This window comes from Chrysoperla carnea, chromosome 1 (assembly GCF_905475395.1).
Source record: "Chrysoperla carnea chromosome 1, inChrCarn1.1, whole genome shotgun sequence".
In the NCBI taxonomy this organism is placed as follows: domain Eukaryota; kingdom Metazoa; phylum Arthropoda; class Insecta; order Neuroptera; family Chrysopidae; genus Chrysoperla; species Chrysoperla carnea.
The window spans coordinates 7,769,175-7,797,029 of NC_058337.1; the positions used below are offsets into that span (position 1 = coordinate 7,769,175).

General features: G+C 30.1%; 1 protein-coding gene across 1 annotated transcript; it reads left to right on the forward strand.

Moving 5' to 3' along the window:
- Positions 1–14,413: 14,413 nt before the first annotated feature.
- LOC123290674 (transcription initiation factor IIA subunit 1-like) lies at positions 14,414–17,746 on the forward strand. Its single transcript, XM_044870934.1, has 4 exons — positions 14,414–14,496; positions 15,177–15,753; positions 16,807–17,097; positions 17,319–17,746. The coding sequence occupies exons 2-4, from the start codon at positions 15,180–15,182 to the stop codon at positions 17,744–17,746; spliced, it is 1,293 nt and encodes a 430-aa protein (XP_044726869.1). The 5' UTR covers positions 14,414–14,496; positions 15,177–15,179.
- Positions 17,747–27,855: the final 10,109 nt, after the last annotated feature.

Here is a 27,855-nt window from a genome sequence, read left to right on the forward strand (position 1 = left end):
AACTCTTTTAATGTTGGTTTTATTCAGACAACAGTTACTGTCATGGAGACATTACTGTGTGACCTATAGAGATGCATTTTTTTGGGGCAAAAAGTCGATCTTGCAAGGTTTCATTTTTAAAAAACGTCGTTTTATCCGTCTTTTCATGAAAAACTGAAACCGGCAATGCAAATTATAACTCTTCCTGACAACTATTGGTGTATATCGTAGTTAATGAAATACAATGCAAATTATAACTCTTCCTGACATCTATTGGTGTATATCGTAGTTAATGAAATAAAATACATTACCGGGACATTCAAATTGGTATTTGTGTGGAGACATTTAAAACGGTCTTCTATTAGTGTCTTTTTAAGAATACCGAGCAAAGCTCGGTCATCCAGATATTTTTTCATTATCTTCTCCGCCCTCTAATTCAAAAACGCTTCAACGTATAAAAAAAGATTTCAGACAAAATTTGTAGAGAATTCTAAATCTTTTATAATTAATGTAAATGAGATATTCTCATAAAACTTTAACTTTGCTACCTTTGGCCTTGAATATCTAAGGACGCTAGCACGAGACCCTATGTTGATATAACATTTCTACTATTAAAATAAAGGGTTGTTACAATCTGTTAGATTCCAAGATGAAACTCTAAAATGACAGGTCTAGATCTAAAGCCAGGTCTACACACTACGTTTTGCACAACGTTTTGTCAGCACAGTTCAAAAGGTTGCAAATAAAACGTTGCGTGTGGATTGGGAAAGAGCACAGTTTTGAATCCCACGCGAAGGCGGTACAGTTGCAGCGATAACTGAACAAAAGCAAAATGCTATGCTCCATCAAGTATGATGGAACGATTGAGTTTTGACAATTTGTTGCCATAGATTGAACTGTGAATAATGTTTATACAATCTTAGTATTCATATTATTCATATTCTTTATATTTACCAATACACATGTACATATTTTATTAAATAAATAGAATAATGATTTTAATTCCATCGTCAATTCCTCGTCATATACAAATCCTTATCAAATATTTTACAGTAAGTATTTTACAGCGACGAGGAGTAAAAGGCATTTCGCGTGGAAAGTATTTCATAATGGAGTATGGTGGAATTACGCCCCATCGAAAAAAAAAGTCGCATTTATAATGGATAATGTAATACAATACTCCGTTCTCAAGTAGTTCCGCCAATCATTAGGTTCATCACGTAATTCACGCAGTAACTTTAGAAAATGGAAAAATTTCTGCTGTTTTAGAATATACAGACAGATATATTTGCGCCATTTTTTCACGAGTTTTTGAGCTACGAGCTTTATAACTATAATGTATGTAGCTTTGATTGCCCGTATCTCGAAAACTACCCGTTAAAAAATTTTGTGGCCGTGAGAGCTCCTCATCAGAACCACCCAAAGAACAATTTGGAGACTTTAAGCCAATATGATTAAACCAAAACCAAAACATAAACGTAATAATTTTTGTAATGTGTTTTTTTTTATTATGAAATTCAAGCGTACATAATTGGTTTTAAGTTTATTTATTCTATATATATATATGAACTATTTATTTTAATAATATTAAATTTAAATGTAATGATTTTAATTAATGAATAATAATAATTCATAATTGTATAATTTGTTAGTTTTGTTCTATAATAGTTTAGAAGTAAACATCTAAAATTTGTAATTGAACGAATTGATTTGATAATAATTAATTAATTAATGTAATATATATTTTAATATTAATGAAAATGCTTTGTAACTAACACTCTTAGGAAGACTCTAGGAATGATGATTTAGAATATTTTTTCGTGTGATGTTTCAACCCAAATGGTATCTCACACCAACAACGCCACCGCCTCTTGAACATACATAGGAGACACCATGCCAACTTGGTACCATACTAACCTGCACCTTAATAATATGTAACAATAATGATCTTGATATTATTGTTACATATTGAATCCAATGTGTGTATGTATTTTTCATTCATTGTTGTTCAACTGCAATGATATATTGTTGTGAATGGTATTTTTGGTTGAACACAATCGGTAACAATGTACTTAATAGTACTAATAGTATAAATGACATTGATTGTGATTTACTTGATGAGTTGCAACCATCTTCATTACAACAAAATGTTTTGGAGCCCCATAATTCTGTAACAACAGAAAAAATTATATTAATAACTATTGTACTGTAAGAATCCTGAAAAATATTATTGTGAAAGTAACTTTTTGGTTTACATATACTTGAGACTACAGAGATTTTTTTTTGCACTAAACTACAGGAGCTATTTTTTAATTTTAATAGGTTTAGTATCACGTACTAAATGTCACGTACTAAATCAAAATTAATCCTACGAAGACTCAAAGTGAGGAATACTTGGGTATAACCCTCCAAAGGCAGTTGAGTTGGGCGCAGAACGTTAAAAAACGTCTTACCCTTGTTAACGCATCCTTTGCTGGGTTGCACCCACTACTCAACACTAGGAGTTAGTTGGACGAACGTCTGAAACATTCGACTTTTCAAGTAATGTATCCGGTCCATACTCACCTACGTTGCCCCAATCTGGTTGAACGTTGCACTTTCGCAGATTGCGAAAGTGCAAAAATTTCAAAATCGTTGTCTTCGGACGATTTTGAAAGTCCCCCTACTTCCCCCTACGAAAGCTTAGGCTATAGATTCTAGGGCATATTGTAATTTAACGTTGTAAACTGAGGATATTAATAAATAATTTTCAATTCAATATCAATGTGCAGTGTGCCATCAAATTAGGAACGAGTAGCATACAAGAGTAATTATGATTAGCTAAATCATACTGATGATGACTACTTGGTAGCCGAAATACGTATTAATACAAAAACTTGATGTAGGAAATTGGGGCAAAAACGAAATATCCTAGAGTTCTTATTTTTTATCTTTGATATTATTTAGATTAACTATATATTATAACCTACCCTGAGGCCTATGGGATCTTTCTGGCAAAAATCAGCCTTGGGGATTATAGTCGGGGATAAAAATCTGTATTAACTGAATTAGTTTACAACATTTTTTATTTGTTTTTTGAGGTTAAAAAGAAGTCGTATTTTTGTTAATATGAAAATAAAATTCTTCTCCAAACATTAGGTAGATACTACTTCAACCATTATTTTTTTATGTTAATGTTTGCTCATAAAGTATTTTACTTTTTATAATTAAAAAGAACAATTAAAACAAACTTTTGTGTTAATTTTTTACACAAAATCCCAACTACATTGTACAATGGTATAGAATATATCTGCATAATAAGAGAGATATATATAATACATTCTTACAAAATAAAGCCTTACATTTTTCGTTTTGATTAGATATTTTGTGTATAACTAACTATCAACAAAATGAACTTGCATTTATGTATTCATATCATTAATTTACGTACAACATATGAAATTAACACTTGTATAGGAAAATTTACTTATCATAAGAGAGTATGAGAATCGATTTACTTGTCATGCATTTTTTCTGCATTACTATTAAAAAGCACAAAGCTTGAAAATAAGTTAAAAATTTGAATAACCATATATACTCCAGTAACCGAGGCTTAAACCTTTAAATTCTTTACTAAAGTTATATGGTGCCTAGTGATACTTTAGCTCAGGGAGTGGTAACCACCTTTCTAGGGTGTGGAAAAATTACCCATATCATGGCGGTGCATTTCAAATAGCTAATCCGCCATCTTGGATGTCCGCCATGTTGGATTTAAGTCATGTGACTATTTTTTCGTATTCCTGACAGCAAACCCTTTCATTTGATACTCATATCATGGGGGTGCATTTCAAATAGCCTGTCCGCCGTCTTGGACGTCCGCCATATTGGATTGAAGTCACGTGACTATTTTTTTTGTATTCCTGACAGCAAACCCTTTCATTTGATATCCATATCATCGGAGTGGATTTCAAACAGCCAGTCCGCCGTCTTGGGGAGGCCGCCATATTGGATTTGTAATGACGTTTCTTAGCTAGTCATGTATTGTCATCAGAACTCAGAGCGTGTGCAAAATTTCATCCTAATCGAAGACCAAGAAGTGGGTCAAATTAAGATTCCAAGATTTTCTTACATACATAGTTAGTTACAAGTGAAGCTAATAAAAGCGTGTTAATAACAATAAAACAGATTTTAACTTTTGGTGAAGAACCTTAACTTTTTTGAAAATAAAGTACAACCCATGTTAATCGGTGATAATGTAGCGTATAAGTGAAATAATTTTTAAAATTGTTTTAGTAGTGAACTAAAAAATAACGGTTTCACATTTTAATGGATTTTAATTTTTGAAGCGGAATCCTAATTTTTTTGAAAGTAAAATTTAGCCCATGTTTCTTACTGATAATGTAGCATTTTATAGGTGAAAGAATTTTTAATATTTTCATACAAAATTTCATCCCCTATTCCACCCTTTTAGGGGATGAATTTCGAAAAATTATTTCTCAAATGACATCTACAGTATAAAATCAATATCCTCTCGAAATTTCAAACTTCTATTATTAGTGATTTAGACTGGTCGTCGATATATCAGCACGTAACATTGCCTTTTCCCCCTCCAGATTATTTCCCCCATCTGAAATGTTTCTGATTTTAAATAATAAGCCATAGGAATCATTTTGAAAAAAAAAATCATGAAAAATGGAGCTGTTATCGAGGACTCTCTAAGAATGGCTATTTTATGTATTCCTTTATCCGACTATTAATAATATTTTGTATAATTGGTATGTTTCTTAGAAAATTTTACGACAATAATCGTGTATACTAACACTTTTTTGCATTTTGGATCTAATTTGGACTAAACAAACTGAACTATTCAAGAAATAACCAAAATATACAATTCTAAAAAATATTTTTGTCCAAAATATTTATATTGAAAATGAAATAAATGCATATGCTTTACACTCTGTTAATAAATTACAAAAATCATTTTTTTGATGCTTAAACTAAAAGAGGACTACTACCTTAATTACCTACTAAGTAAATTTTTTCACATCATGTATTCATCCAATGCAGGGGTCTTTTATTTAAGATTAATAGCTTTGTCATAAGACTTCCTAGGTACTTAATGTTACAAAAAAAAGTATACATAACATTCTAACAAGCAAGAAACTTTGATGTAAAATATAGTTGAAAGTTGTCACTATGTTGTACTAAATATGATGTAACTGTATACTTTCTAGATGATATTATATGCCAGTTAGCAGTTGTGAGACTTCTTTCTCATTGTCTGAATACAACTTAGATCTAGTTGTGTGTGTAAGGTATGATGAACTATAAACAATGTGATTCATTATATGAATGGAGTTTTACTTTATAAATAACTGAGAACTCTCAAAATTTTTGTGTAGCTAATAAACGATATTCTAATCGATAACTAAAAGTAAGGCGAAGACTAAGACCTCTAAAATATTAGCTGGTACAAGAACGTCTTGATATTGTTCTAATACATGCTGTATTTTTCTTATTCTTTTGGTCATAATCTTGCTCTTAACCTTCATACGGTCTTCAAAGCTACTGACGTAAAAGGACTTAAGGTCTAATTTGACTTAGGGATATATTCCAGTACTATATTACTTGGTTTAGTTCAATAATATTGATAGTTTTTGTCTGTGCGATCACTCAGTTCTTAGCCATAATGTAATGTACTAACAAGGTTTATAAAATTGTTTTTGGGATGTAAGACAAGAAAGTAGTATCCTTAGTAACGGAAAAATGTGGTGAAAACATTCATATTCCTCTTTTGTTTACTATTTCGGGTGGTAATTCAGGCTTGTTTTTGCGTATTGTTCTTACTAGTGTAATCTCTTTTCTTTCTCCAATAATTTTTACCCCAATTGATGTGAAAAGTTGTGAGCGGGAAAATTATGATGGCCACACATGATGGGATTCCAAATTATGATGGGATTTAAGACACATGACTTAAATCCAACATGGCGGACATCCAAGATGGCGGATTAGCTATTTGAAATGCACCGCCATGATATGGGTATTAATAATAAATATCTTTAAATACCTATTAATATTTTAAATTAGTAAGTAGTAAATTAAGTTTAAATTATAAGCAGACTAAAAAGTACAAAATAAAAATAATAGTTTAAAAAACTAAAAAACACGCTTTTAGCACGCACTAAAAATAACAAATGAACGTTAAGTCCAAAAATAATAGTTTAAAAAACTAAAAAACACGATTTAAGCACGCACTACCAAATAATTCGGACATTTAGTTTGATGACTCAAGGGTTTTCCCTTTGCCAAATCTTCATTAGATCAGAGGTAAACATAAACAATTTCAGTTCGTGACGAACGATAAATAATTATCTATGCGAAATGGTTTTAAGTAGGTAATCATCTTTATTAAATATTTACTATGATTTATTATGAAAGAAAGCGTGGATCGTTTTGTCCAATAAGAGTAAAGATTACATAAACGTTCCATGCTTTCTTTCATAATAAATCATAGTAAATATTTAATAAAGATGATTACCTACTTAAAACCATTTTGCATAGGTAATTATTTATCGTTCGTCACGAACTGAAATTGTTTATGTTTACATGCGATCGAATGAAGATTTGGCAAAGGGAAAACTCTTGAGTCATCAAACTAAATGTCTGAATTATTTTGTAATTTTTAGTGATTTCCATTTGTAATTTTTAGTACGTGCTAAAAGCGTGTTTTTTTTAGTTTTTAAAAACTATTACTTTTATTATTAAGTTTTGTGGAAAAAAATCACGCAGAAGTTATTTGTTTTAGATTAGTTGCACAGATATTGGTTTACAATATAAAAAACTAGCAGTTATCTACGTTATAGCCATCAATTCTCTTACCTTCACTTTTGTTCACTAATTAATGGATTGTAACTTTTAGTTCGAATCCCTAATTATTTTGAAAAGAAAAAACGGCCGTATCACTTACTGATAATGTAGCATTCTATTAGTGCCGGATTAAGCCCATCGGGGGCCCTAGGCCAATAAAATTTTGGGGCCCCCTTTTTTGAATAATTGTAAAATTAATCGTTATTTGTGTATTCATAGCATTCGTACAGCCTATTAATATCATTCCAAGGTTATAAACGAAATAAAATGAACAAAATAACAAAAAAATAACTTGAAATTGAAAATTTTTGTTCAAAAATAATCATATCAGATTTTCGTGGGGGCCCCTGCCCGTCGGGGGCCCTAGGCCATGGTCTAGTCCGGCCTAATGGGTAGTCCAGCACTGCATTCTATAGATGAAAAATCGGTTACGTAGTGAACTCAAAAATGTATGTTTCACTATTTAATGGATTTTGACTTTTGATGCGGAACCCTAATTTTTTTGAAAATAAAATATAGCCCATTTCGACTAATTAGGTAATTTTATGAACACCTATATCAAAATTTTATTCGTGGCATCAATATTTATAAGCGTTACAAACTTGGGACTAAAATATACCTTGATATATTTCATATATACATGGCATAAAATGTATATGTTAATAAAATAAATTATTAAAAAAATAAAAAACCCGACTGCATTAAATAAAATCTAAAAAGGAAGAAACAAGTCCAGTAGTTTACAAAGCGACTTTAACAGCCGGGGCCCATTATTGTGGAAGGCTTGAGCCGGTCTAGATTTTAATGGCTCTGACCGCTTACTTGTTAAGGATGTATGAGCATGGTAGTGGGGGCACAAATTTAAAAATAGATATTTTCAATTTTGATGATAAATTTATATTATTACTTGACGATATAAGACGAAAAGTAAGAATAAAATTTTTCGATATCTGGCTTAATTTTCAAAATATCGAAAATTGAAAATTTTGTTTAATTATTTAGCTTTCGATATTTCGAAAACCAAGACACATATCGAAAAATTTTATTCTTATTTTTCGTCTACATTCATGAAGTTATAACAAAATTCATCATCAAAGTTGAAAATAAGATAAAAATAATTTCAACCCTTAATCTACCCTGCTCTTACATCCCTTATATGGACGGTGACACTTAGTTTTTTTCTTTTCTAATTCATTGCTAATATGTTTACTTTCTATTAAAAAGTTTTTTTTAAATTTGTTTTCATTCATTCCAAATGAAAATGATCAAAAACTTCCAAAATATGTCGTTTTTTGAGATTCCTCCATAAGAGCCAATGTATTTTATATCGGTTTTTAATGACTTTTTTCTTAAAAATTTGCACGGATACCTAAGCTGAAATTTTAACCACATATTCTTTGAGTAAAAGACTACCTACAAACAAATTTTGAGCCTTTAAATCAAACATTGTTGTCATGCTCACACATCCTTAATAAATAATAGCAACTTATTCGCATTATTCAGAGAAAGTGATATTTACTTGAATTTGAAATTTCACAAATTATTACATCAAAAACTACAATTTTGTGAAAAAATTGTAGAACAGCTTTGTTTGAATTAGTTCCTCTATGGGATCTAGATGTCAAAACATTTTTAATCACTATTAACAGAGAAATTCTTTAACATTTAGTTTTAGGTGTAGTAAAGCTGTTATCTTTATTAGTATATAACTAATGATATATGCATGCTATTTTATGATATGATCATTATTTATTTAGTAGATTTAAGTACAATAAATATTTAACTATTCAGGTTTAAATTTACTAGTTAATATTTTGCATCGTTCGTCTAACATTATTTAGTAGTTATACTACAGATAATAGAGAATTCTTGCACTTAATTAAAAGAGATGTGTTTTAAGGCACTCTATTACATATTCTCTACAAAGTCTTTACAAATTTAGGGAAGTACCACCTGAATGACATGGTGGCATACTGAGCACAAAAATGTGATTAAATACTTATTAACAAATTTCAGACCCATTTCCTGCTTGCCAATCTTTAGCAAAATTTTTGAAAGAGTCGTTTCCAATAGATTTTCAAATTGTTTAAATAAATTTGATTTATTGTATAATCATCAATTTGGATACAGAGTTTCGGAAAATGTCTACGTCATACAAAGAACATACTCTCCAAGCTCCATCAGCGGTTTCAGCTGTGCGATGATCCGTCAGTCAGTCAATCAGTCATTCAGGACAAAGTATGTATAGATTACTAAATTATCTAGTTTGTTTATTTTTATTGTTTGTACACAATAGATTATTCGCTCCGTGCGTGAGTTTCGTTTCCATGGTAACGATACACTACTTTAATTATAGAATTGTATGGATGCATATATAATTGTATGGATTGCATTTAAGACTTACATTGAAAATTTAATATTATTGTCTCACAAATTTAAATAAATAATTATGATAATTTACATTTGAAAAATAATATTTGTGCAATTTGATTTCTTATTTTCACAATTTTTAATGCATTAAGTTTAATTAATTCATGTTTTACAATAATTTTAATTTGACATTTCTATAACATTAACATGTAAAGAACTGCAAATTAGTAATAACAGCCCCCTATAACGTCAAAATTTTTCACTGGAAGCGCTAATATCGATTTTATTGTCCCTACCATGACTACGCACACAACGAATAGATACCTGTTTGTCGCGGCCAGCACTTAACAAATTTACGTTATGTTATACTTCCAATTTTTTTATTAGTATTTATTTTTATCTGGATCATCATTTATCTTTAAGTTTGATTTACTTCTATACTATTATTTAACCAAATAATTATGTACCAAATACGGTACTTAAGGATGTATGAGCGAGGGCGTTTGGGTAAAAATTTAAAAATAGATATTTTCAATTTTGGTGATAAATTTATGTTATTAATTGACGATATAAGACGAAAAGTAAGAATAAAATTTTTCGATATCTGGCTTAATTTTCAAAATACCGAAAATTGAATTGAAAATTTTGTTTAATTATTTTAATTATTTTAGCTTTCGATATTTCGAAAACCAAGACACATATCGAAAAATTTTATTCTTATTTTTCGTCTACATTCATGAAGTTATAACAAAATTCATCATCAAAGTTGAAAATAAGATAAAAATAATTTCAACCCTTAATCTACCCTGCTCTTACATCTCTTATATGGACGGTGACACTTAGTTTTTTTCTTTTCTAATTCATTGCTAATATGTTTACTTTCTATTAAAAAGTTTTTTTTAAATTTGTTTTCATTCATTCCAAATGAAAATTATCAAAAACTTCCAAAATATGTCGTTTTTTGAGATTCCTCCATAAGAGCCAATGTATTTTATATCGATTTTTAATGACTTTTTTCTTAAAAATTTGCCCGGTTACCTATGCTGAAATTTTAACCACATATTCTTTGAGTAAAAGACTACCTACAAACAAATTTTGAGCCTTTCAATCAAACATTGTTGTCATGCTCATACATCCTTAAATACTATTATTATTATATTATTATTAATATTATTATTATATTATTAAATATATGTGGTGAACTGGAATTTACTTAAACTGAAATTCCCAGAGTAAAAATTATGCTGACTCTTTATTCTCTCACAATATAGTTAAATAAACGTATTTTCTCATACAACAATTTTCGCAAGCTTTGTATTAAATTTGTTATATTTAATAATATACAACATTTCAAACCACGAAAAAAGTAATAGCAAGTGAAAACAAACAATGAACCGAGTTAATTATTGAAATACCATGTATTGACAGTGTTGATGACGCAATTGTTTGTTTTTTGACGTCACGTAAGTTAAGAAATATATCAACTCTTAAATAGCCACACACACACATGATGGAAAATCCCACATAATCATACTTACTATAAAATTTTCACCTAATTTGCTCCCTCGTAGATAAACCGTGATGTTTACAAAAAAATGTTTCAAACAAAAGTTGTTTATTTTTTGTAAATTTTTTTGTAAACATGTAAACTTTTGTTCTATCTCTAACGGTTTACGAGATGGGGACCCAAGACTCAATTGACCTATGTTGCTCTTTTACGAACTCGACTTCACTTTTTACTACGCACGCACGCAAAAATTTCAACTGTTAGTAAAGTAATTTTGTTTAACGTTATCATATGCTAAATCAATTTATCGCACCCTGTATGTCATATCATTTTGATGACAGAAACCGGAAATTAAAATTTGAAATGACATTATAGTAGTTAATCATTAGAATTGTAATTAATTGTTTTTTCACGTAATATGTAATTACTATTTAAATATTATAAACGAACGGAAGGAAAATACGGAATTAAATCAATAATTATTATTTATCGGTTAGAACTGTTGTGTCACATTTACTGACTCACTAGTTAATTAAAAAAACACTAGCTGTTAAACCCGCTTCGCTGGATTACTAAGCGTTACAAACTTGAGATAAAACTTTATATACTCTGATATATTTCATATATATAGGGTACACAAACTAAATAAAATCATTTTCGACAACAAGTTTTTAGGAAAAGGGCACCCATACGATGAAAGCGGAAAAAATGGAATAGTAGAAAAAGAAATTTTTAGGTAAGGCCTGCCACACAAAAACACAAAAAAACAAAAAAAAATCCACGGTTCTCATCAGTATAAATCCGTATTCCATTGTCTGTGACCCCCCAGAATTTAACTCTAGATCCAAGCCTGCAGGTAAATTTTTTTTTGTGTTTGTTTACTATTTGCAATCTGTAAACACAATAAGCAAAGATGTGGAAGATGAAAAAATAAATGACATGATATTTGTTATCCTGTGATAACAAATTTGCAGATAAATTAATGGTAAAACAAGTGAAAACAAACAATTGACTGAGTTAATTGTTGAAATACCATGCATAGGCAGTGTTGATTTCTTTATCACATAACACATACAAACATGTGACACATACATAACTGATAATCAAGTATAGTACATATTATAAAATTTCCGCCTAATTGGCGCCCTCACGGGTAAACAGTGATGTTTACGAAAAAATGTTTCAAACAAAAGTTGTTTAATTTATGATAAGGAACATTTTTTACATTTAAACTTTAGTTCTATCTCTAACGGTTTATGAGATGGGTCCTACGGACCCAAGACCCAATTGACCTATGATGCTCATTTACGAAATTGACCTCACTTTTTACGTCCTGAGTACGCTGTAAAAATTTCAGCTCGATATCTTTTTTCGTTTTTGAGTTATCGTGTCCACAGACGGACGGACGGGCGGACGGGCAGCCGAAAATGGACTAATTAGGTGATTTTATGAACACCTATGACAATATTTTTTTCCTAGCATCATTATTTTTAAGCGTTACAAACTTGAGACTAAACTTAATAAACTATGTATATTTCATATATACATGGTATAAAAAATAGGTTTAATTTTAAAATAAAAATTAATTTTCTCGTTTTATCTCCTATATTTTTACTTGTACCTACAGTTCATACTTTACCCATTCTCCAAAAAGCAACATGCCTGCCTCTTGGCCATCGAATGGCGACGCCCTTGTTATAGTTATAGGTTGTGATGGAACATCGCACATAGCCTCTATTAACAAGTTTCGAATACCTAAAATATCGATATCGTCAATGTGTGGACAACTCTCGCAAGTCCGACGAGTCGATTTGTCAGTGAATGGCGTACTTTAGATTTGAAATTAATAAAAATAAAACAAAATAAAAGAAATCAAATGACAATATGGAATGTATAAATTTTTTTTCTTGTATAATATAAAGTTTTAAGAACTTCTTTAATTAAATTTGTAATCAAAAAACAATACCAATATCAACAATAATTAATTAATTATGTCTATGCAAATATAATATACTAGCTGTGAACTACCCGCTTTGCTGGGTAACATTCCCACTTTCACCCCTCCCCCCATTCCATATCCTTTTCTAGGTTACTATCTATCACCTAACTAAATTTCATCAAAATCCGTTCAGCCGTTTAGGCATGATAGAGCAAAACTCCCAGCGAAAACCATAAAAAAATCACTAACTCAATTCAGTTTACTGCCTACTTCCTACCCCCTAAGTACGATGACGTGATCATTTTGATCTTATATCCGTTTTTAGGTAACCATCTATTACCTTACTAAATTTCATCAAAATCTGTTCAGCCGTTTAGACGTGAAAGAGCAAAAGTCCCAACAAAAACGACTAAAAATCACTAACTCAATTTAGTTATCTGCCTACTGCCTACCCCCCTAAGAACGATGGCGTGATTATTTAGCCTATGACCATTTCTAGGTTATCATCTATCACCATACCAAATTTCATCAAAATCCGTTCAGCCGTTTAGGCGTGAAAGAGTAACAGACAGACAGACAGACAGACAGACAGAGTTACTTTCGCATTTATAATATTAGTATGGATACTACATCTTACCTTTTTCCTGACATTGACGAACACAATCTCTTACAATTGATCCTTCGCTAACATATTTCTGTAACAAACAAGAGAACAAGTTTATTTAAATATTTTGTTTTAAAGTATTTACGTTTAATTATTTTATGTAATGTTTGTTTTGTGAGAAATGTTTGAAATTACAATGTTCTTTTTAGCATGGCTGGCGTAGTATATTTACTATTTAATGATGATATAGTGTAGGCGCTGAGTGGGTTTCGTGTGCATTAAACCCACTCAGCGCCTTTAACCCATTAACTTGCTCATCGATTGGATTTGGGGAGGGGGGGTTAGGATTGTTACAAACAGATTAATTATTTTTATGGCCATAGCTCCTAAACTATTGAAAATAAAAATTTGTATCCCATTTTATTCTATACGAAAAAACAAAAATTTCTTCTTTTTTTTTTTTGTTCGTCTTGATACGACCAATAGAACCGGAGATTATGGTTAAAATTATAAACAACAAGTGAAAACAAACAATTGACTGAGTTAATTGTTGAAATACCATGCATAGTCAGTGTTGATTTCTTTATCACATTACACATACAAACATGTGACACATACATAACTGATAATCAAGTATAGTACATATTATAAAATTTCCGCCTAATTGGCGCCCTCACGGATAAACAGTGATGTTTACGAAAAAATGTTTCAAACAAAAGTTGTTTAATTAATAAACTTTTGTTCTATCTCTAACGGTTTACAAGATGGGTCCTACGGACCCAAGACCCAATTGACCTATGATGCTCATTTACGAACTTGACCTCACTTTTTACGTCCTGAGTATGCTGTAAAAATTTCAGCTCCATATCTTTTTTCGTTTTTGAGTTATCGTGTCCACAGACGGACGGACGGACGGACAACCGCAAATGGACTAATTAGGTGATTTTATGAACACCTATGACAAAATTTTTTTCCTAGCATCATTATTTTTAAGCGTTACAAGCTTTGGACTAAACTTAATATACTATGTATATTTCATATATACATGGTATAATATGTATATTTCATATATACATGGTATAAAAATCATATTGTGAAAGTGTGTATTTCTCATCTAAGTTGACTGGACTATAATAGTAGATATTTTGTTTGTTGACTACATTTTACAAAAACAAAAAAATTCAGTTCATTTTTTGTCTTTGATAAGTGTCAATTGCAGTTGTCCGAGAATATTAATATTTGTAGAGCAAGGTAAGTAAATAAATTTTAATTTATTTTATATTCAGATTGATGAATTGTTTACTTTAAAATTATTAAAAGATATTTAAATGCATTGACACAATGCTTCTCACACTTTTTTAATAATCTGCTTAAAATTTTTTTGGTAAATGACCGTAAATTCTTCAATACCTTTTTAGTTAGTAGCATCTTACAATAACAGTTAATTAAATTCCCAATTCCATGTTTTGATTAAAAATATTCTTCTTTACGACTAAAAGCAAATTATTTCGACTCACTAAAAGGAAACCACTCACGAAGTTTCAAGTATGTATTTATCATGTAACAAGTGAAATTTACAAAATTTAAAAAACCCCCGACAAATTTTTCGGGTATGGAACCCTAAAATCGCACTTGAAACATAGCTAAGAATACTCTCCATTAAATTGCCTTTACAACGAAACAAAAATCAAAAGCGGTGCATCCGTTAAGCGCTGCGAAGCCACAGACCGACAGGCAGCGGTCGCACACACATAGCGGTCAAACTTATAACAACCCTTTTTTTGGATCGGGGGTTAAAATAAACCGAGGTGTCACACGGCCTAATATTGTAAATAAATAAAAAAAAGTTCAATTACCTGTAAAAAATTGAATTTTTAATTTAATAATAATGGATTTGCTATTCTAATTATTGTATTCGAATTATTGATTAGAAAATGGCTGAAATTTCATCCCCACCAGCATGTCAAACAATGGTTATGAAAGTATATGAAAGCATTATAAACCATACAATTGATAGTTGTTATAATCTATACGCTGACGATGGATTGGATAAAACAATTTTAGATGAATTGAAACATATTTGGTTAAATAAACTAAAGCAAAGTCCAGCATTAAACTTATCTTTTGATAAATCAAATACAAATCAAGTAACTGTCACAACTGATCAGCAATTTCTGCATTCATTACAACAACAACAACAACGTAACAATCAATCAACAACATCCAACATAAAAAATGATCGTACCCAATTTACTCAAAACCATCAACAAGCAACCTGTTCAACTTCAATGGTTGTACCATTAACTCGCCAGTCAATTTCAAATATCTCCATAATGCAACAACAACAACAGCAGAATCGTGCAACAAACATTTCAACAACAATGTCACAAATACCACGAATGAATTCTAATAATGTTGTATTGTTGACACCACAACAGCAACAGCGAATATTGGCTGCCACAGCATCCTCATCCACAACAACCAATGCAACTAATCAAACTGGTTCAGGTAAAGCAAAAAAAATTATCTAATAAAGTAACCTTGTCGTTTGAAAGTACGGGGTAGCCTGCATCAAATCCGTTTGTGACTTCGAGCGTTGAACGCAACTTGGTTAAAAATCGAAAAATCCGTGAAAATTTTTAATTTTTGCGATTATAACCCTAAAAACTAGTTTTTTGATAAATCCTTTTCAGAACGTTTTTAGACTAAATTTTCTACAATATGAGATGAGAATGGACTGCTGACAGTTAATATGTCAACCGCTGGACACATTTTCCATCATACATTGCATGATTAGAATACCTCCTTTTGTATTATATTACCAAGAGGTAGCATCCCGCCTTTTCAAATTTAAATTTGTCTTTGTCCATGCTAATCGTTACCAAAAAGACGGGCTTTCCCCAAAAATGTGATTTACTCTATAGCATTTTGGTTAGGATTACTGTAATATTACTAAAATATTTAAAAGGGTGTTTTTCTGAAAACTATTTTATGAAATTCTATTAAGCGATTTGTTTTATATCAGGTTAATTATAAACAGCAGATGAACCCAAAATAATCCATTTTCTGTAAGAAATGTTGAGTGTTTTCAAATGCTCATAACGGGATAAATCTACCGGATTTTGATAGTAAATTCGGAAAATTTTGGGAGAAGGTTAATTGTTTATTATTAGGCTTCTTTCGTTGTAAAAAACACAGAAAAGAAGTTTCCCAGTTCTGGAACGATCCGCACGACCTGTCGCACGCGGTTTTGGGACAATTTATCTCTACATAGTTTTCTTTGGTGACGTTTTCTTGAATATCTCTGCTTCTATTGATCGGATTGAGATGAATAAAAAAGAATTGTTTGTTATGAATTTCTGCATCTGCATTTTCATTATTTTTTTCCTCGATCATATGACTCAAAAAAAAAAAATAAATAAATAAACAAAAATCGGGAGAAAAAAATTAAGCCAATTTATCGAGACATTTACTTTCATTTAAAAAAAATGTGAAAAAGGTTTCTTGTCTTGGTGCTCGTACTACTTTAGGTAATTAATTAACTTTCTTGAATTAATTCAGGCGGAGGAGGTACAATTTTAATATCAAATGGTTCAGATCCTGCACGTGTTGTTGCTGTACAAATAATGTTACCTGGTAATCGTATTGTACACATTCAAGTGCCACAAATAATATTAGCAGAGAAACGATTACAAGGTATTTTAACTGGCACTGTAATTCAGTCAACAATGGGAATGACTGCTGTACAAGCCAGCAATTATTTACAACAACATATTAATTCATCCTATCAGAATCAAGTTCGTTCGATGGTCTTAACACGTATTATAAATCAACTTGATGGACAATTTGGTGGTAAGATAGGAAATTTTTTTATTATTTATTCTCTTAAGATAACTACATGTGGTCATTTAAAATATTTTGTTAAAAAAATTTCTTGCCTTGTTTTCTTCTATAACAACGCATTTTTGTTTTCTGATAGCAATTTTTTCTCCCGTTTCGCAGAATAGTTGGATTATTTCCCGATATAATAATTGATATGACTGATATAAAAAACCTTTTTCGCTCGATTTCAGATTCAGATAGTGAATCGAATTCATTCCAATTGAAAAAGATCAAGAAAGAAAAAAAACTTAAACATAAAGATTTATTACATAAACGTTTACAAGAACAAGATGATGATTTAAATGGTACTGAGGATGATGATTATGATTTAACATCATCCCCTTCAGAATCTGATTTGTCCGATGATACAAATGAAAACGATGAGAATAATGATTCTGGTGAAAGCATAATTGGTATTGAAGAGTCATTAAATTCTGATGATGATATATCTGATGAAGAATGCGAAGATATTTTTGAAACAGAAAATGTGATCGTCTGCCAATATGAGAAAGTTATACGGAATCGTAATAAATGGCGTTTTACGTTTAAAGATGGTATCATGAATATTTTGGGCAAAGATTATGTATTTAATCGTACATTTGGTTGGGGAGATTGGTAGTTTAGAATTTGTATAAGAGACGAAAAATAGTTCTCAAGAATGCTTTAAATAATTTAGTTGTTAATGTAATTATAATTTCAAAACTGTCGCATTAGAAAAGCAAACTGATATAGAAAATATAATTCTGTGGAAAAACCCTAAATATTTTTGAAATTTTTTTATAAAATCTAGTAGTTCAGTCTCCTAAAATCAGCTAAAAAACGAGATTAGTTTTTTTATGGTACACACTTTGTGACCAAAAAATTTTCCTCCAAACAGGGGGCTAATTATAGCCTAAAAATGGAATTGAATATTGTTAACAGTCATTCTTTTATACAAATTGTCATTCTCATTGACAAAGTCAAGGTGTAACTTGAAAACAAAAGACAATCGGATAACCATATGAGCTTAATTAAATTACTTTCCTTGTAGAATCTACTCCTAGAGCAAGGAGTAAATTCTACATCCTGGCTCACCCTAGATACATAACAACATATTTTTTCATTTGATTATTTGGAGCAGAATTTCTAAGTTTGTTTTTCTATTGCTTAAGAATATTTATTTTATTTATTTTTTCATGAGCTATAACAAAACAGTTTGCACAAGTAAACAATTGACCAACAACTTAAATGTACTATAAATTTTCGTGAAGTAAGATCTGTAGTTAGCAATGAATTTTTTCTGAAAAATACTTTACGAACCCAAACCTAATAAGGTTGCTTTTCTTTTGCATAAATTATTAATTTGATTTTTTTTTTTTATAAAGGCATGCAATTAATTAATAAGGCCAATTAAATGAATCAAATCTTTCAAATTAAATCCTGGTAGATTGAAAGTACTTTTGTAAGGTCGAGTATGGGTTAAATATTGATATTCGTGGTAGTGCATCTAAATAAACATTGCAGAAAGAAAATGGCGAATATTTTTTTGATCGAAAAACATGGAAAAATTGATTTTTCTAATTTAGCGGCTATGATCTATCGTTTATATGGAAAAAGTTTTTTATTTATTAAAAATCTACCAAATGGCATTAGCATCAAAGTCCGTGAATTACTTTTCACACAAACCTAAAAAAACTTAAAAAAAAAAGCATTTTTTAATTTTGTAATTAATTTAACAATAATTAATTTATAGAGTAAACAATCTCAGAAATTATGCGCCTTGTTGTCCTTAATAAGTGGCTTCAAGCGGAATCCTGATAGATGTATAGTTGCTGAGAAATTCAATTGTTTTCGAAAATATCCGTTACTGTTAAATAACAACTATCCGAATTGAGAAGTTCCGATTTCAACTTTACTAATCATCTTCTCTTGTCGAAGAGAGAAACAATGAATTGCAATTGAAACCAGATTGAAAATAATAATTAATTTATTTAACAAGCGAATCGAAAATAACAGAGTTTATAGCGTAGAATTGGAATAACTTTTTTTTAATACGCGTAAAAATGAAAGCTACACGATTATAAAACTTTCGTGTCGATAGGGCTACAAATGACTAAGTTATTCCAATTCTAAACTAGAAACTTTGTTATTTTGGATTCGCTTTTTAAACACATTAGTTATTAATTTTCAATCTGGTTTCAATTGCAATTCATTGTTTCACTCTTCGACAAGAGAAGGTGCTTAGTTGAAATCGGAACTTCTCAAGGACAGTTGTTACTTAACAGTAACGGATATTTTCGAAAACAATTGAATTTCTCAGCAACTATACATCTCTCAGGATTCCGCTTGAAGGCATTTATTGAGGACACCAAGGCGCATAATTTCTGAGATTGTTTACTCTATAGATTATTTATTGTTAAATTAATTGCAAAATTAAAAAATGCCTTTTTTATGGTTTCTTTAGATTTGCGTGAAAAGTAATTAACGGACTTTGATGCTAATAATGCCATTTGGTTGGTATAAACGATATAAACGATATGATCAGCCACTAGATTAGAAAAACCGATTTTTTCATGTTTTTCGATCGAAAAAACATCCGCCATTTTGTTTCTGCATTTTTTATTTGAATGCACTACCACGGATATCAATATTTAACCTATACTCACCTTATAAAAGTACTTTCGATCTACTAGGCTTTAATTATGAACTTAATATCTGTTTGCTTCAATTGACTGGCCTAAATAATACTTGTCAAATAACCTGGCTTCTGTTATATACCGCTTGAGACAACCAAGAATGTTGCCGAATAGTTTGAAATAATATTCCGAACCTATCAGATGCTGTTATTAATAAGTATTGACATAAAACATAAAGTGATAATCTTATTAATTTAAAGAATAATGATTTTTGTTAGTTTAAGAATTAAATGTTTAATATTGTGTGTGTGATATATTAAAATTGGATTATTGTTTGTATCTTGTTAATTTTTTAATAAAGTAATAATTTAATTTACAACAGCTATTTAATTAACAGTCGAATCAATGAAATTCTAAAGCTATCAAACATAAATTAGTCCCGGCAAAATTCGTCATTGAGCATGCTTAATTTTCGCATGGAAAATTTTGACAGGATTTCGTTGTAAACATGCTCCTGAACCTAAAAGTGCAGGTTGCCGGAGGTAACCCGGTAGGGTATTGTTTAAACTAATTTTTTTGAAACAAATGAGTAATATTGACTGAATCGCTTCTGAAAATTTTTTATCATAATTGGGGTCAAAACTAACAAAAAATGTTTCGAATTTGGAACAACTATAGCTCGTTTGAAACTTGCATTTTCTAGTTTTGGAATCTAAGGCTTAAAAATTTGCACGGAGGGTGGAAAGGGTAAGAAATGTTTTATATAAAGTTTAGAGGCGTACCAAAAAATTTTAATATACGAGCTTTTTGGACCAAGATATTCATTTTTCCATACAAAATTGACAATTTCGTATTAAAAATCCTGTACCATCTGAAATAATTGAAAATTTCGCACTGAAATTTTTCTGATATCATTCGAAAACTGAAAGGGTCCTCTTGTAAGCCGTTGCGCAAATTCTTTTGTAAAAAATTTTACCACTCTTCCAATTTTCGTTTTTGAAACATGTCAAAAAACAGTTTTTTTTTTTGCATATTTTAGAAATTGTTCAACTGGGCTCCATTTTATAAAAAAAGACGTTACCTAAAATCTTATCATGCTTGTTAGCAAACTTGTACTTTCTAGTTTTGTAATCTATTGCTCAAAAATACTCACCCTATACCGCGTTGTGCGGAAGGTTGAAAGGCTGACAAATGTAATCTCTAAATTTTATATGAAATTTAGAGGCGCACCAAAATTTTAAAAACTATTGTTTAACAAATTTGTTAAGACCTCTCGAAAGCTTGTTTATTTTTCTTGAAAAGGAACTATATAAAAATTCCCGTATGAGCTTTTGGGCCAAGATATTCGCTTTCCAAGCAAAATTGATTTCTGAATTTATAATCCTGTATTATCTGAAATAATCATGGCACTGAAATTTTTCTATATCATTCAGTCAATTGTTTGTTTTCACTTGTTTTTTATTATTTATTATAAATTAATTGTTTATACGGCCTTAGCTCCTAAACTATTGCTACAAATTTTACGAAACAATTGTGTAAAATTTTTATCTACATAAAAAAACAAATATTTAATATTTTATTCGTCTTGATACGACCAATAGAACCGGCGATATGATTAAAATTGTAAACTAAAATGATATTGCATTAGGTCGGCGCGCAGCACTTGGTTTGGAACGTCCGTAGATTGGCAAATAAATATTTTTCTACTTTATGGTACTCATTTTAAAGGTTTGAGTCTATATTTTAATGTTATGCGCATAAAAATGCGTTTTATAAATAGTAATAAATAAAATATTGAATGAAATAAAAATTCCTGAAAAATAAAAAATATAATATTCGATTTTAAGAATTTTTTTTTTCTTCAATATTTGAGGGAATTCGCTTAGTTAACGCAGCTCCTGCGCTATGAATTTTTTATTTTCGTCATTACTTAACACCTGACTGTAATATTGTTATTAAACTACCATGCATACATATCTGTTGTTTTTCTATCATCATTATCATTATCCATTTGTTTATAATATGATGTTTGTACCTTTGTACCTTTTATCATCTTATGTTTTTTTTAAAAAACGTTTGATGTGAGAACATTAAAATGCACATAACATGTATTAGCACCAATATAATGAGGATCTATTCAAATTAAAAGTAAATAAATTCAGTTTTTTTTAAAATATGATATACAGTAAATAAAGATAGTACAGTAAATAAAGATATTTTACTCAAAAACCTATTGATTGGTTAGAAACCTGTTACAGACACTAAAATGTAGGCCAACAAGATCAATGACAATGGCCGGTCAAAGGTCAAATGTGAGAGGTAGTTTTCGTTTATTGATAAATACTGAATAACTGATATGTTTTTCCTTTCATTTAGATTTCAAACCTATTGATAAGTTTGAAACCTAGTTTTTTTTATTTTTTACTCATTAGTGTCTGTAATGGGTTTTCAAACCTAACAATAGGTATGAAGTCTAAATGAACGAAAAACAAGCCAGTTATTCAGTATTTATCAATAAACGAAAACTACCTCTCATATTTGACGCTTGGCCGGTCATTGTCGTTGAACTTATTGACCTACGATCTTGATTTTGTTACCATAATCGATAGATAATCAAAATTCCAAAAAATTCATATATAGAACTTGATTGTACATGCGATATCAGCAGAGATCACTAAAAAACCAACTCAACCCTGTTTTGGCTCGGGATTGTATTTTCCTCACCCCCACGAATATGAAAACTCGGTTCTAGACTTAGGGCATGGCCCAAACACTCTCTAAGAATTTCAGCCATTAAGTATTTTTAAAAATTATTTTCGTGTTTATATTTACTGTAGTATATATAATATTTACTGTAGAATTGCCGGAGTTTTTTTAATTGGTTCAATAGCATGCTCTGAATGTAAATGCATAAAATCCTTACAAGTTTGGAGAGTGAAAGTGCCAGCCATTTTGAGAAAAACCGAATCTATATTTTCATAACCGTGTACTTTAGACCAAAAATGTTTATGATCTTTGTAGATAATTAATTTTCCTATCTTTTTTGTTCATTAATATTTTTATATTGATGCTACTAACATAATTTTGGTATACGTGATCATAAAATCACCTAATTAGCTCATTTAAGGTTTTCTGTCCGTCTGTCTGTCAACACGATAACTCAAAAACGAAAAGAGATATCAAGCTGAAATTTTTATAGCGTGTGCAGGACGTAAAAAGTGAAGTCGACTTCGTAAATGAACATAGGTCAATAATGATGTAGGTATTTGTAACCACAAATATCTCTAGATTAGCTGATTTTTTTATAGATTTTAAAGATTAGAATTAAATAATAGCAGTGAAAAGATGGTTGTGGGAGTAAACTGATTTTTTCCAAACGTGTGATACTTAAGGGAACTTCTTCTTTCTGTTTTTCAGATTGATCATGTGAACATTGTTGTGACCGGTATCGTTCCAGACGGTTTTATTATTGGCAAATAGTGGACAAGGAAAATAATATAACCGATTGCTGTGTTTGTAACCTGCAAAAATGATGTACAACGACCTTTCACGATCACTTTTTTTTTTCATCGAAAGATAGTTTTGAAAACGCATAATTTTTTTCTATATTTTTATTTGGCAATGAATATTATCCATTTTTCTCTATAATCAACGTCAAAATCTTTAACACAAAAAACTCGAGTATAAAAAAAAACAAAAAATTACTAATCGTTATAGATTATGGAGATTAACTGATCAATCAAATTTCTAGTGTATTTGTATTTAAATGAATAAGGAACGAAGCTACTTCGGTAATTGTCGTAATTAATCGCGTTGTAAAAGACACTGCCTTTCTTTGCACTCGTATCTGTGACATTTTATTGTATTTTTACGAACGCACGCACGACCGTGGGTGCTTACATATAAACATTTAGGCAAGAATAGTTCGTGTCTTTGCCTGAAGGCACTCTCAGAACCTCAGAAGCGCCGTATAGAATTATAGATGATACCCGTTAAGATGTTGTGTTTATTGATAGTACTTGTAGATAAATAATATTAGATATCAGAACAAGAGTATACATATTTGTCTGAATTATGTAAGGTAGACAGTGAATATCTGACTATATGTAACGCTGGCCACTGCTTATGAGTGACAGTCTATAAGTCTCTTTGGGCTAGATGTAGGGCAAATATACTTGATCAAATCATGAAAGATTTTCTGAAGCGTGTAACTTTAAATTAGTTTAAATACAAGCGTGTAAAATCAAAATTGTATTTATATTTTATACTTTTAATGCTTGCAAGATTACGAGAGTACCAAGTAATGGTGTGATGATAATGATGATGGCTGATATGATATAAAATGGTAAGTTGTTGGTTGACTCTATTTTTATACTCAAACAAAGTATTAGAGGAACATTTTTAACGGAAAATTTTACAAAAATTTCAATCAACTGTATCTCTGCGAAAAATAATCGAATTTGGAACCACAATAGCTCGTTTGAAAACTTGCTTGGAATGCGATTATCTTGGTCTAAAAAGCTCGTCGAACTATTTATAGCTCTTTTTCAACAAACATAAATAAACTTTCGACTGTTCTGAGGTTTGTCGAAAAATAATTGTTAAAATTTTTGTGTACGCTTTTTAGTCGGATAGAGGAATACATAAAATAGCCATTCTTAAGGAGTCCTCAATAACAGCTCCGATTTTGATGATTTTTTTTTCTTCAAAATGGTTATTTTTGTATATTATTTAAAATCAGAAACATTTCAGAGGGGGGAAATATTCTGGAGGGGGGATAGGCAATGTCGCGTAGATATGTCGACGACCAGCCTAAAGTGCTTATGATAGAAGTTTGAAATTTCGAGAAGATATTGATTTCATACTTTGGGTGTCATTTAAGAAAGGATTTTTCGAAATTCATCCCTTAAAAGGGTGAAATAGAGGATGAAAGTTTGTATGAAAAAATATCTAAACCGTCATTTTTGAGTTCACTACTTAACCGCTTTTAAAAATTCTTTCATCTATAGAATGATACATTATCATCAAGTGGCCTGCTTTTTAGTCAATAGCTAGTCTAGTAATGAGTTATTTTTGGCTTTACAATACCATGCAACTACAAAAATATATAAAATATTGTATGCAAGTGATGCTTATAAATTTGATAATATAGATATCGCTCTTCAATCATCAATACTCTATACTATAGTTGTCTATAGTCGTCTCTGTTCATCAAATGATGGATCTTCGAATTTTAATAATTAAATTAAAAATTTGTTTTTTATATCATTGACAATTTTATATTTTTATGGTATTATTATAAACTACAAGATTGTCTAAATATTTTAGATAGTTTTTATCACACTCTCGAAAAGAATAACCTATATGTTATAGAAAAGAATAACCTCGTTTTTACAACTTTTAAACATCAAAAAATAAGATGTAAGTACTTATTTTTATTAAATTTTATAATGAAATTATTTCGGACTATAAATATCTTTATAATAAGATTTTGATCAAAGAATCCCTTTATTGAATTTTTTTTAGGTAAATACTCATTCTTGAAATTTGAATTCGGTTTCGGGAATTTCCGTACACTGTACGGTATTACCCGCAATGAAGCATTGCATGATATTATTTCTCCAGAAGCAGCAGTAAATGCATAATCAGAGATATCACATGAACTCATTTCACCAGAAATATGAGGAGTTCATGAATTGTGTCTAATATGTAATGAATTTGGTAAGGATATAGAATTATGGTACAGATGTGTGTCATGTGACAAATGGGCACATGCTTTGTGTAGTGGCGCAAATTCTGCGGACGATTATATCTGTGTATTTTGTGAATAAATAAAAGATTACCCACAGTTAATTAAAATTATTTTTTTTATTTGTGAAAAAATACCTTTTTTCAGGCTTTTTAGGTTCTTAAAATTATGTACGGAATTAGACGCAAGTCTCGGGTAATTCCGTACAAATAACTTTATAGAATAATTTGATTTTGACACTGTCATATTGGACACTGCCAATTATGGATTATTTATATAAAACTAGACTAAATTTATGGTGGCTTGATACATAAAGCATTGTATTCTATTAAGTAGGTTCGAAGAAATACACGTTTAAAGTTAGGTGCACGGCATTACCCTCCGCTCCCCTAAAATGGTTTTTAAATTTTTGGTACCCTTCTAAACTTAATATAAAATTTAGGGATAACATTTCTCACCCTTTCAACTCTCTGTGCAAAGCGTAAGTTATAAAAATTTTTGAGCGATAGATTCCAAAACGAGAAGGTAGTTTTGAAATGAGCTATTGCGTTAAAATTTTGTGTTAAAAAATGTTTCTTGAATACTTTGGTTGAGTATATTATTTTGTTTATTTATTTTTTAACATAGTATTAACATACCATGAATGAATAATATTACGAACGATCTAGTGAACAGTGTTTTACATAGGTAGGTAGCATTCACACTTTTTATGTAAATTATTGTGCTTTTGTTTATTTTTATTTCTTGTTTGTTGATATAGGTTTATTTAATATTCATGAAAAATATTTTAGTAAATTATACTTTTTTTTTGTATAATGATATACGTTTTTAAAAAAATTAAAAATATTTTTGTCATAGAAAAACTTATACTTATATACAGATTGTTTGGTAATTCGATAGCCACTTTGATGGGGCTTATTCCTGAATTCTTTGGCAACAAATTTAAGCAATAAACGTTGTTGCAAGGTAAACAGTGTTTTCAGTGTCTATGTTTTTTCAAATTATTCACATTTTTATATAAGAAAAAAGCTTAAAGTCACTGCCGGATTTACCTCTGACGGGGCCCCAAGCAACCTCAGGTTTTTGGGGCCCTCATTGTAAAATACCCCCTCTTCCCGATATTTTAAAATAATGAATAACTAGTTAATTTTGCATAATCAATATATTTTACAGTTAACTTATAATTTACTATCTAAATTACAATTTTTTTCTATTTTTCTCAGTCGCAAATTGATGAATGACATCATCAAAGTCAAGTTTTTCAAGCTTGTCTTTTTCGATAAACAGTAAGTCTAAATAAATAAACTAACTTTTTTCACTAACTTTTTCTTGACACATCGATGAGCGTAAATAATTTTTGACGCGTTTTAATGCGTTGAACGATCTCTCCCCTGTACTATTAGCTATCGGAATTGTAAGGAATAGCCTGATGAGGCATTCAACATTTGGAAACGCTGAAAACAGTTCATCCTTGAAAATGATTTGGTACAATTCAACAAATATTTTACGCTCATTTCCGTACACCTGTTTCGCATAAATGTGAAAATTTTGGATTTCAGTCACACAGTTAACATCCTTGGGATAGTCTTTAATCAGTCTTTCTAAACAGGAAATACAGATTTAAACTAATTTCAAATCGTTTGGGGACAATGAATGATCGATATTGTTGACATGGATTTTATCTTTTTTTCATGTGTTATTTATTTTATTTTTTTTCAAATTTTCGAATGTGTTTTCAAAATTTTCCATTTTTAAGCAATTACTTCCTTTTCTTCCCGATAAATCCGCTACTGCTTACAGTATAAAAAATTTTGAACTTCGGGCATTAAATTCACTTTTCACTATTAGCTAACGAGCTGATTACTTCATTAAAATAGAATACGCGCCTCAAATCGTTATACAATGATAAATGTTTAACCATAAGTGTAAATTCGTGTAAAACTACACGAATAAGAAAAATTGATTCAGATGTTGAAAAAATTTGGTGTTCCTTTTTCAGGAAAAGATTTCTCAACTCATATCTTTCCCAAAAATGTGAACGAACTCAAAAATGTGAACGAACTCATTTTCATCGCTACTAACCCAATTGTAAATTTAGTATATTTACAGTTAATTTATACAATTAAAAAATTCATATTATTTATGCAAATTGCATATTTTTAATTTCTTATCAATCAATTTTGGTCAGAAAATTTCTGAACGCTCTAACGAATAAAATGCAGAAAAACCGCATTCAAATTCGTCTTACTGTTCAAATTTTTCGAAGTATGACTGTATAGATATAGTGAGATAGTGTGTCTCACTTTGAGTGTTATGTCGTATTTTGGAGTAGAGAGAACGATTTAAATTATTTTTTGTTGTAAT

Coding starts and splice junctions, on each gene's coding strand:
- LOC123290674 (XM_044870934.1), top strand. CDS start 15,180: ATGGCTGAAATTTCATCCCCACCAGCATGTCAAACAATGGTTATGAAA. Junction 15,754..16,806: donor AACTAATCAAACTGGTTCAG/GTAAAGCAAAAA, acceptor GAATTAATTCAG/GCGGAGGAGGTACAATTTTA. Junction 17,098..17,318: donor ACTTGATGGACAATTTGGTG/GTAAGATAGGAA, acceptor GCTCGATTTCAG/ATTCAGATAGTGAATCGAAT.